Genomic DNA, 12,719 nt, shown 5'->3' with positions numbered 1-12,719 from the left:
CTTTGAAGGTTTGCTATGATTTATGAGGCTAACCAGCAAAATATCTCAAAGAAATTCACAGTTGCTGAGCCATACGGTTGCTTCGATATAACTCGTCATTAGATAGTTTGGGCTTGTAATAGTAGTCGATAATAGTCCTTCTCGCTATACATAAATATCAGCCGGCTTTTGCAGGACGTCACCACTCTCCTACTTTATATCATATAAAAAATAATACTGTTTTTCAAGATGGTTTCGGAACAGTCTCAACTTTAGTGGACTATTGCTCTGTATTTAGTCAACCTGTATATATATTTTAACTAGCTGTGCTACCCGGTGTTGCCCGGGTATTAAAAATTTGCTTATTGGCAATGAGAGTTGACTGCCATTTGCTATTAGCCTGGCACATTGCCAATGGATAATTTGAGTAAGCTTACTAACATGAGCTACCGCTTCTCATGATGGTGATGGCGTCGTGATGGAGAGCGGTAGCGTATTCACTCCCATATAGTGACATATATTGCCTAATGAATCTGTCAAGCTCGTGTGGCTGAATTGATAAGGCATTGGACTGGTTAACCGGAGGCTCTGAGATCAAATTGTCTGTGATATGGATTCCTTATTCCAAGATATTAATAGCTATGGCTGGACAAACACAAGCACATATACACAAACTTTGAGAAATAGGTATATATATAAATATTTAATGTATAATTTTTAATGAATAAACTTATACTTCTTGAATATAGGATCAAAGGAATCCAGCCTCCAATTTGTTAAATTCATCAGGAGGGAGTTGGTTACGCTCTGCTCTTGACTCCAAACTAAATCGAGTGGATGTTAGCTTACGGCTTACTAAGAGCTGTGTCATAACGCACATAGACATCGGTGAGTATCGCTTATATCATAACACACATAGACATCGGTGAGTATTGCTTATATCAACTGAGCGCCAACTGATACGCATGCTATTAAGACTTACCTTCCAATTGTAGTGTTTTCACATTCCTTTCACCTCCTCTTTGTACTTCCATCTACAGAAAGATTGCATCAGACTAGAATAGGCAGTTTAAAGATGACCTTACACAAAATTTTAGTAGATTTTATCAGAAAGTATCAGCATTTTTCTATCATTTACTATTATTTTGGATGTTTGACGGGATCTGACTGCCAGGATGTTTCAAAAGTAAAATCGACAAACTTGATCACGGTTAAAACACTCAGAAGAAAAATACGTCTTCAAAAATGACGGTAGTAGTTGCATTTCCTGTTTGTCCGTCTCGTTTTGACATCAGCTATTGCGCTCAAGTTGCAGTCTCTATTCACATCTACTTTATTTTGTATTTACTCTTGATTGTTAAAATGAAACCTCAAATATATCTTCGGATACATTTCTATAGGTGTTTTTAATAATTTAAAGATAGGTTGGTTACATGTTGTCCGACTTATCTCTCTAAATGCTGTGTAAACATATATGAGTACCCAGTGCCGATGAGACAGTATGTTTACCACTTATAGACAATATGTATGACTACTGACACCATTTTAGAGAAGTCTGAAAATGATATCGTTTTCTGAGCATTTTAACGTCGATCAAATTTTGTCAATTTCAATCTTGAAACATCCTGACAGTCAGATCACGAAAACATCAAAAATAATCGCAAATGATAGAAAAATACTGATTCTTTCTGACAAATCTACAATTTTGTTGAAATTCATCATTAAATACATATTAAATATATTCACAATGACATTCTTCTTCGAGATTTGTAGTCTGTTATTTCTTGCTCCCAGCTGCGACGTGTATTATCTTTTTTGCTGCTGTCTTGTTGGTAAACTTGTCAACCATATTATTGATTTTACTTTTAGCTGGTTGTAGGCGGCTGCAATTACGTTTGCTTTCACTTCTGTAGGTAACCATGGCAGTTTTTCTGTGGAAGTGCAGGTTGGGTGTGATGATGGCCCCTACGCAACGCTGATAAACCAGTCAACATTCATGACAGTGTCCGATAGCAGAATGGGCAAAAATCTCCACGCTGTCAAAATGTTCAAATCCGGTAGGAAAACTGTGTAGTACAGTTATCTCCCCTATCGTATTCATTGCATCATTCATAAAAATTTAGAAGAAATATTATATCGATTGCCATTTTACTTTCTTAAATCCAAGTGCTGATCAAAAGCTTGACGTGGTATAGTATATATTATTATGTATTATTTAGTTTCGGATGGTGACTCTTCTTTACCCACTTCGTTGACTTTGTTGTCAGCTCTAGTTATCAAAGTGTGACTGTCTTGTTGCTGCATGTGCAGAACATTTTCTACATTTTACTTTTCCTATGATCTTAACAATTTTGTACAGTTATCGTAAAACCTCTATTTGAATGCCACCTTTATTTGAACGCCACCTCTAATAGAATGCCACCATAGAAGAAGGGTTGAAAAAATGAGCTCCATGGTGTTCAACTGGAGGTTTTACTTTAGGTTATCTTGCTATTTTTTATTATAAAACCCTTATAGATTTTTAGCGGCTTTTTTTATTGAGATTGCTCAAGTACACATAGCGTTGCACCTCTTAGCATAGTTCTTGCACTTGGATGAGACGGCAGCTCTGGACCTAGCCTGTCTTGACAAACTGTTGTTTTTGCGGAGTTGTCCCCCGTCACGCGGGCGAGCAACACAACAGCTTGTCACAAGACGTACTGCACCTGATGCATCAGCTGCACTTATAGGGAGTTGTTCTCTTCCATCTATGCGGCTTGGTTGCGATGTTAAATCGATCGCTCCATTGGTAATCATAACGGATTTCGCGCAAAAATTTATGTAGAAAAAAATAAGATTGCAACGTTTAACCAGTGACCAGTCTCTGCGGTAAACTTTAGTAAAACTTGAGAACTTAGGCAACAACAGCGACTAAACATGTCGTTATTTGTGCGCTCAGTTTAATTTCTATTTTTGTATCAGTCAGTTTTATTTGTTTTTATGGATTTTATTTCCAATTTATTTTATTCTTAAGTTTTACTAACGTTTGCAACAGAGTTGTAAACAACCAACAGTTTTTGGTTAAACGTTGTAATCTTATTTTTTTCTACATAAATCTTTGCGCGAAATCAGTTATGATTACGTACATGATTACCAATGGAGCGACCGATATAACATCGCAACTAAGCCACATAAACGAAAGAGAACAACTCCCTATAAGTGCAGCTGATGCTTCAGGTGCAGTACGTCTTGTGACAAGCTGTTGTTGCTCGCCCGCTCGACGGGGGACAACTCCGCAGAAACAACAGTTTGTCAAGACAGGCTACATTGGACCGAGCAAAGCCTTAGAGCAACTTGTTGAACAATGTGGCTCAAAATCACTTCTGCTTGCAAGGTGTGCGACAGGAAGTTGTAAGCCTCTAGCAGTCACCCACATCAGACCTCATCATGTACTGAGCTTGTTGTAGTCTGATGAGTTTTAAAATAGGCCTAAGAGTCTACTTTGCAGGTTGTAATGAACTTTTGTAGAAGATTTTGATTCAACTCAGAGAGGAAAACTTTCAGATCGAATCAAGCTCATTTGCTTTCAGCCGTACCGTAAAGACAAGTCCTTTGGCATCGCCATGCTCAAAGTCATGACAGATTCAAACCCCGAGCAGGACTCACCAGGCTCACAGGTATGCTGTTATTTGAAGAGTTTTCTTGTCTTTCTTATTCTGAATAAGGATAATCCTTTGTTTAACAGGCTCACAGTATGAAGCTGTTGAAATGCTGTAGTTATCAATAAATATCCTAGCAAGTATTTGACATAGAGTTATGAATTGCAAGTAGAGCTGCATATTTGGTCTGGAGGTTAGTTGATAATAACTAGGAAGGGATAATAATAAAGGTATTCATGGCCAGCTTTACTTATTACCCATTGACCCTTTTTGTAGCAAGTTGAGTTCAATGTGTAGTGATCAATTAATTGCCCATTACTATACGGCATATGAAACATTAAATTAAGAGTTGTCATCTCTTTCATGTTAATTGACATTAAAATTAGACCAAAGACCTTGGGTGAACAGGTCACAAATTTATCTAAATTATCACTTGTCATGGTGTGATATTCGCTTTCTGGAGTGTCTGTCGTGCTGTAAGCACTGTTTGTGTGTTTATAGACTTCTGGAGTGTCTGTCGTGCTGTAAGCACTGTTTGTGTGTTTATAGACTTCTGGAGTGTCTGTCGTGCTGTAAGCACTGTTTGTGTGTTTGTAGACTTCTGGAGTGTCTGTCGTGCTGTAAGCACTGTTTGTGTGTTTGTAGACTTCTGGAGTGTCTGTCGTGCTGTAAGCACAGTTTGTGTGTTTATAGACTTCTGGAGTGTCTGTCGTGCTGTAAGCACTGTTTGTGTGTTTGTAGACTTCTGGAGTGTCTGTCGTGCTGTAAGCACAGTTTGTGTGTTTATAGACTTCTGGAGTGTCTGTCGTGCTGTAAGCACTGTTTGTGTGTTTATAGACTTCTGGAGTGTCTGTCGTGCTGTAAGCACTGTTTGTGTGTTTGTAGACTTCTGGAGTGTCTGTCGTGCTGTAAGCACTGTTTGTGTGTTTGTAGACTTCTGGAGTGTCTGTCGTGCTGTAAGCACTGTTTGTGTGTTTGTAGACTTCTGGAGTGTCTGTCGTGCTGTAAGCACTGTTTGTGTGTTTGTTGACTTGTGGAGTGTCTGTCGTGCTGTAAGCACAGTTTGTGTGTTTATAGACTTCTGGAGTGTCTGTCGTGCTGTAAGCACTGTTTGTGTGTTTATAGACTTCTGGAGTGTCTGTCGTGCTGTAAGCACTGTTTGTGTGTTTATAGACTTCTGGAGTGTCTGTCGTGCTGTAAGCACTGTTTGTGTGTTTATAGACTTCTGGAGTGTCTGTCGTGCTGTAAGCACTGTTTGTGTGTTTATAGACTTCTGGAGTGTCTGTCGTGCTGTAAGCACTGTTTGTGTGTTTATAGACTTGTGGAGTGTCTGTCATGCTGTAAGCACTGTTTGTGTGTTTATAGACACCTGATAAGAAATTGCTACAAAAATATCAAGAAAGCAAAGACAGCAAGATAAGGTTAGTGTGTTGAATTTTTAGCTGTCTTTAGACTCCTTTTACTAACCTATGCTGCTCTTACTTAGTGCAAGTGTTTGTATGTCCTGGCGTATTCTAAAGGGATGCTGCTGCAACAGTTTCTCTATGGTTTGTCTCTGGATAAGGAGCAGTGATAATTGCCAAATGTCAATATCTCCTAGCCTCTGAGATAACAAATGCTACGCTCTGTTTCGTTCATAGATAGTAACTAAACTTGCCTTTCTCTATACAAGCTAGACACAAAATATCAAGTCCAACAAGTTTTTTGGTTGTTAGGTTATCAGTTTTGTTATTTTTAGTAGTTGTCACTCTCAGTTAGAAGGCAACTCCGGTGTAATGGAATGCTGAAGCTATAGCAACTTCAGCGCTTAGTAGTTACCCTCGGTGCTATCTTTTGCTGTAGTTAATGTGAAGTGAAAACTTCTTGACTTGCATGCAAATGTACAAAGCATGGTAGACGATTCCATAGCTGAGCATCTGTTGCAGTCTGTACATGCATAAAAAGAGTCTTTTATACTCATGTGACAGTTGAGAGAAAAAGGAAGGAGATGTCACCTAGCAACAGAACATTTTATCAGAAAACTAGACAGTAAAATATTTAGGGGAAAGTAAAGTTGATAATTCAGATTGGTTAATAAAGCTGTTAGTATCGGTAAACATCACTCGTTACCAGAATCGGCCACAAATACAATCATCAGAGCAAATAATTAATTCTAACCAATAGTGTGAAATATTGTTGGCAGCAAGGAGTCATGGCTGAAGGGGGCGATGCATGACCGGTTACAGCAAATAGCAAGCACTGGACAAATGGTGAGCAGCGATCGGAGCATGCAGATGGTCATCGCTTCTATCAAGAGTCCTTCCCATCGCACACCTTTAATCAACGACCTGCTTAACAAGTCATCGCCGACCACTAGCAAGCCTACGGTAGGCAGTCATCGTTTGATTTCACGAACTCAGGATCGCAGTCATGCTTGCCACCTGTTTCAATAGCCATTCCCATGGTAGGAAATTTTTTCTGTCAGACGATTGTTTCATTCCAAGCCTCCCTTTAGACTACTCACTGCTAGGGTTGGAAAAAACCATGGTTTTTATGAAAAAACCGAAAAAAAACTAGGTTGTTTTGTTAAACCGGTTATTATGGTTTAAACCGGTTTTATGGTTTTTATAATTTACCAAGGTTTTTGCAATTCAAAGTCTAATTAACATCACTTACTATAGCTGCATAATTGAGTATTGAACATACATATGTGAAATCATCTGTTAAAGATGGTACTGTGGGAGTTGTTATGGCAAAAAAGAGAGAAAACATTGAAATTTCAGAATGAGTCTCTAATCAAACATGATCGATGAAATACAGAGCAGAAATCTTATCACATAAAGTGAATATTTTACATACAGCTCTATGTATAAGTAAGAATTTTAATCCAAGTGATTAGTCCTGTAGTATTGCAGAGCATAATGCAGATGCATTGCTAGTATTTGGAGCAGTGGCAAATGACTCAACTTCTATCACCTGAATACTAGCATCACTGTCTAAATTGGTGTTGTCAGCTTAACATTTTGCTACGAGAGCTTTAAGACTATCTGTCTGACCTCGCGTTACGACAGCACACCTATTACATTTTGCCTTAAAACCTTTGCCTTTTGCAGTTTAAGTGAAAAACTGCCAAACGGGATCCTGTTTGCGAGGCATGTTGGAAGTTTGAGGCACAACTTTAACTTTTAAAAACACAAAAAACTTGATAAAATGAATTCTAACAATCCAACTATTTTGGCTTGTGACCAATAAATGAAATCTTAGTTTGCAAACTTGAAGCTTTTGCCCAAAAGGAATTTATTGATTTAATTTCCAATTATAAGTAATCCTTTCTCACTGGCCAGACTTGAGAAAGTATTCATTCATTATTAGAGACGATGATTGGATTAGTATATTTCACATGGTTTTTATATTTCATCATTAAAGAGATCATCATATCGCTTGATACAAACAATTGAAAATGAAATTCACTAATTCATTGTTGTGTTGGGATTTCATGTAGTTTCAACTGGAGCTCTGCCATCAATTTACTACTGTGTCCTAATTAAACTTCCATAGCTGATAATTACATATAATTGCATTTCTATCGCTAATGAACAAATAAGAGCTTAAAATATTATGTTTTTCACAAAAAGTAATGAAAAAACCATGAAAACCGGTTTTTTAGGCTGGTTTAAACCGGGATTAAACAACATGGATTAAACCGAGCCAGCCCTGCTCACTGCTGACTTCTAATAAATCTCTGAAGTTCAGCCAATAAAAGGTAGTATAGCAGGAAGTAGCGTGTACATGATAAATAAAAATTTTGTAAACCTGCTTGTGATATAACCAAATTTAGACAACTTTGACCACAGCTTTGTAACAATCATTTTTTTTGTCTAGTAAGTGATCTCAACTTAATTGATAGTCATCAGACATTTTCTGTGTCGTAGACTTGATAATTGTAAAATAGGTACGACTCACATGAATTGTAGTATCATATTTCGCTGTCTTCAATTCGTAACCTGGGATCTCATTGTAGTTTATGAGTTCAGTCAGGTCATTCTTTCGAAAGCTGGACATGAACCGTTTGGATCCCTACGCTTTGAAGGTTTCTGGTAAGTTATAAGGTTACATGTAGGTAAATAAAAGTCACAATGGAGATTAGATGTGATTTACTTGCCATAAAATTCATCACAGAAAAGTTATGTCAAAAAATTAATTCTCGATATCCATTAATTGTTAATGAAAGCACTTGAGGGGGTCACAAACTAGCACTACTAAATCAGATGTGTGTATCATTTAAAAACATTTGTGGTGACACACTTCAACCTGGCACAGAATAATTGCTGACATATTTGAATTGTCAGTGTGACGGATGACTTGGTGTCTACACGAGAAATTTGTGACTTCTAGAGGTCTCTAGAGGTCTGAAACTAGAGAATAATTCACAAAGTCTTATAATCTCTTATTAATCACTGCTTCGTCTGGTATTATTTAATGTGTTAATAACGGTAACATATTAAATTTAGCGTTATTGACACATGCGGCGCAGTGTCACGCTGCTCATTAAAATTTGCTGCGATAGTAATGGGCTCATTTTTCAAAATTGTTATAATTACCTCACTATTCCATCCAGACAAACTTAGTGAAATGAAAAATAGGATGCTGCTAGCAATTTTTACAATAATAATTCGTTTTAAAACACTGGTGTTGCAAAAAACTTATATATCTACATTTTTCATTTTAAATGTCTCTGAGATTTTGTCAATTCTATGTAGTTTGAAAAGAATGTACTGGAAGGCATAGTCCCATCAATTTTGACTTTTTGTTCACAACTTTTTCTTCCTATGATGTACTTTATTTTTGTAATCTGCTTTGAAGTTTCTGATTGGCTGGCTATCCAATAAACATAATCGGCAAGAGATTCATATAATCTTTGCTTTGGTTGAGACATATTATAATAGGCTATGCGCCCTTGAATAGAGCTATGCTGTCTGAGGCAGTCATTGCATATGAAACTTGTAGAACTCAGACACCAATTTGAGAAGGTAAAATCTAGGAAACTGAGCTCTGATGAGAAGAAACTGTTCAAGAAGTACACTCTTGAGGTTTTTGAGAGTCAATTTGGAGAGATGAGCAGGGAGTCACAGAATCATGCTGAAGGTTTGTAGCTGATATCTGCATTAAATCTTTCGGTTTCAAAGTGGCAGCATTGAATAGTGTATATTTGCTTGTCTTGTCAGCATTATGTTATCAGTTTATATAAACAAATGTTTTTAATTACACTATGTCAGGGGTTCCCAACCAGGGAGGAATCCCCCTAGGGGAAATTTTCAATATAAAAAGGGGAAACAGAGAGTTGCCTGATTTGATAAATTTTTAATTTGTGTCCTGCAGTGCCGTGTGAGTTTAGGTTTCATCATTTAACATTTTGATTTTATCTATAATATTAGTTGCTAATAATGAGCTAGTAGTCAGAATCCAGATATATATGTCAACACATCCATCCAGATTTGCATTGGATAGTAAGTTAGCCTAGTCATCAACCAATTCACCACCATGCCGAAGGTCATGTATTGTTGTGTGTTGTGTGCATACGGTATAAAAATTAATGTTATATGTTTAGATATGTACAATAAAATAGGATTATAAATTGTGTCATGCAAGTGCCAAGTATTACTGGTACTTTGCCAACAAACATGCTTTTTAGCTAAAGCTTTATACAAGCTAATATTATATAGTACTGTCTCATTATAGCTATTAATAATGCTTGTAGCTTTTTACAAAGCTTTTCTATGACCAAACATATAAATACTTGGGTTTTCTGTTATCAAATCAGTTGTCTCTGGAGTGTGCAATAAACCATTTCTCTAATTTAATACTCTATTTAATTGCTTCTGTGCAGAAACATAACAGAAGCTAATTGGCGACAAGGATTTCTCTTTTGAACAGTTACAAAGAGTGTTGTTCAGATTTTATCATTGATAAAATCGATACAAAGAGTTCTAGTTTATTACAAGTGTAACTGTTCAAAATTGCACCACTACAATGGCAGAAGTAGCAGACCTGATCAAGCTAATGCAGAAGCAGCAGGAGGACCAGAGACAGCAGCAAGAGGAGCAGAGAAAGCAGCAAGAAGAGCATAGACAACAGCAGCATGAGGAGTTCAAGCAGCAACAAGAGGAATACAGACGTCAGCAAGATGAAAGAATGGAGGAGAATAAGAAACTGATGGAGCTACTACTACAAAACCTACAACGGAAACAAGAAACAGCTGCAACCGCTGTTCCAGCCTTCCCAGGTTTTGACCCAACAGCAGAGCTACTAACAGATTACATAGACAGATTCAACACATTCATTGCAGCAAATTCTATTCATCAAGACAAGATTGCTGGCACTTTTCTCACCAACCAACAGCCTACACTCTACAAGCAGCTTAGTAATATGGCAGCTCAGCTTTCAACACCCAAGCAGATCAACGACCTCAACATGGATGAAATACTGGAATTTCTCAAAGACCAGTATGACCCTAAGCGCTTCATTGTTAGAGAGCGTTACAAGTATTGGAGTGACATGCAGAGGAAACCTGGAGAAACTATTCAAGAGTTAGCTGCCAGAATTCGTCAAGATGCAACTACATGTGCCTTCATAGACATTACAGATCCATTAGATGAGGCTCTCAGAACAAGATTTATCTGCTCTGTAAACAATGAAGCAGTTCTCAAATCTCTCTTCAAGGTCAAGGACAATGAACTCAACTTCAACAAAGCTATACAGGTAGCACAGGAAACAGAAGAAGCAGCTAAAGTTGCCAAAGAGACAGTTTATGGAAACTCGTCTAAAGTCAACAAGGTTGCTCAACAGAAATCAAGATACAAACCAATCCAGAAAAACAACTCTACACCTGACAAGCAGAAGGAAGGAAAGCTATGCTACAGATGTGACCGAACTAACCATACAGCGGATGACTGCAGATTCAAAGCAGCCACCTGCAACTTTTGTTCTAAACAAGGTCACATAGAAAGAGCATGCAAGAAAAAGAAATCATCTGTAGCAGAAAAACCAGTAAAGATGATAGAATGCACATCAACCAAGATGGTGAAACTTGCTGAAAACATCAACTGGAGGGAGACAACTTCACACTTGAACTGGACACTGGAGCATGTGACAACTTCATCTGTAAATCAATATGGGAGAAGCTAGGAAAGCCAAACCTAAAACCTACTACAGTTAACTACAAATCAGCCTCAGGACATCTCATAGAGACGCTTGACAGATGTGAGCTAACTGCCCAATTGGATGCACAGAAAGAAGTCAGACTACTATTTGTGATTAGTGCTGTACAAGATCTCAACCTACTAGGAAGAACTGCTATACAGCAACTAGGCATCTCTATTGATGACAAGCTACAACAGAACCTTGTATCAACAATCACAGAGAACCAGCCAGATGGGAGGTTACAAATCAAGTGTAAGATGTGCAAAGAATTTCCAGAAATATTCAAAGACGAGCTAGGATGTCTCAAGAACTTTGAACTAAAGATAAACTTCAAACCTTCAACAAAGCCAGTCTTCTGCCGACCCAGACCAGTTCCTATTGCCTTGACAAAAGAGCTCAACCAAGCATACGAAGCAGGTGTAGCTAAAGGCATATGGGAACCAACTCAATTCAACCAGTATGGAACACCAGTTGTACCTGTACGCAAATCTACAACAGGTCAAGCTGCAGGGAAGATCAGAGTATGTGGAGACTACTCCAAGACTATCAATAATCAGCTAGAAACGCATAGGAAACCTATCCCACTACCAGAAGATCTAATCAGAAAACTAGGTGGAGGCTATTGCTACACAAAGATTGATTTAGCAGATGCCTACAATCAAATATTGTTGGCACCAGAAAGTCAACGACGACTAGCACTATCAACACACCGAGGAGTACTACTACAGAAGAGGTTGCCCTTTGGCATAAGCTCAGCACCAGGGTATTTTCAAGAAATCATGGAGCAACTGACACAAGACCTCCCAGGAGTAGCAGTATACCGAGATGATATACTAGTGAGTGGAGCCAATGCAGAGAGCCATCTACAAAACTTACGTCGACTTCTTCAAAGATTAGAAGAAAGAGGGCTCAGATGTAGAAAAGACAAGTGCTGTTTTGCTCAACCTACAGTAGAGTATCTGGAACACAAACTCACTTCAAAGGGAATCACTAAAGGAAAGAAGGCAGATGCAGTACAACAGATGCCAGTCCCAACAGACTTAACTCAGCTAAGATCTTTCTTAGGAGCTACACAATTCTACAGCAAGTTCATACCCAATCTGTCACAACTCACAGGACCATTGCACAAACTGACACGCAAAGGAGAGACCTGGAAGTGGGGCACTGAACAAGAAAAGAGCTTCAACAAACTGAAAGATATGCTATCAACTGATAGTGTCTTAGCACACTTCAACCCAGATCTTGACATTGGAATCTCATGTGATGCTTCAGAAACTGGACTGGGAGCTGTACTATTTCATCGTTATCCTGATGGAAGTGAGAGACCAATAGCCAATGTTTCAAAAACACTGACCAGCACACAGAGGAAATATGGACAAATACAAAAAGAAGCTCTCTCAATCATATTTGCTCTAAAGAAGTATCACCAGTACCTGTATGGTCGACGGTTTATTGACACCCTATTGCCATCACCCGCACACATAGCACAGTTTCATCAATCCAGAGAAGTCAACCGATCGGCAGAAAAGACAGTTAGCAAGATACACAGCTACAATCTTGGAGCACCATGCTATGCCTTGTATCATGGACCTAAACGCAACAGACAACCTAGATGGGTTCCAGCCATTGTTACTAAGATATATGGAACTCGTAGTCTCAATGTCAAAGTGGTACCAAAGGGACCTACTTGGAGAAGACATGTTGAACAACTCAGACCAAGATACTCAACAGAAGAAGATCAAGACCCTGGAGATAAACCTGATATAACAGAGGAGACAAAACTGCAACTACCAGCCCCTACAACTGTAACAGAGCAACCTCCGTCTAGAAGACCACGCAACCCTCGTCTACCTGATGGAGATGAGTATAGCAGAGACAAACCCCGAAGGTCTAAGAGAACCAGAAAGAACCTTTAGCTTAGTG

At 38.4% G+C, this 12,719-nt stretch overlaps 1 protein-coding gene across 1 annotated transcript in view; it reads left to right on the top strand.

Moving 5' to 3' along the window:
- Positions 1–12,719, top strand: part of LOC137385883 (uncharacterized) — a 39,842-nt gene that overhangs the window by 17,051 nt on the left and 10,072 nt on the right. The window contains exons 2-8 of the mRNA XM_068072474.1: positions 729–867; positions 1,893–2,036; positions 3,487–3,635; positions 4,983–5,038; positions 5,800–5,983; positions 7,618–7,693; positions 8,604–8,741. Of these exons, the coding sequence (XP_067928575.1) occupies positions 729–867; positions 1,893–2,036; positions 3,487–3,635; positions 4,983–5,038; positions 5,800–5,983; positions 7,618–7,693; positions 8,604–8,741 (886 nt within the window). The remainder of the gene's footprint in view (positions 1–728; positions 868–1,892; positions 2,037–3,486; positions 3,636–4,982; positions 5,039–5,799; positions 5,984–7,617; positions 7,694–8,603; positions 8,742–12,719) is intronic.

This window comes from Watersipora subatra, chromosome 1, assembly GCF_963576615.1.
Source record: "Watersipora subatra chromosome 1, tzWatSuba1.1, whole genome shotgun sequence".
Lineage (NCBI taxonomy): Eukaryota > Metazoa > Bryozoa > Gymnolaemata > Cheilostomatida > Watersiporidae > Watersipora > Watersipora subatra.
This window is presented reverse-complemented; position numbering and strand designations above follow the sequence as displayed.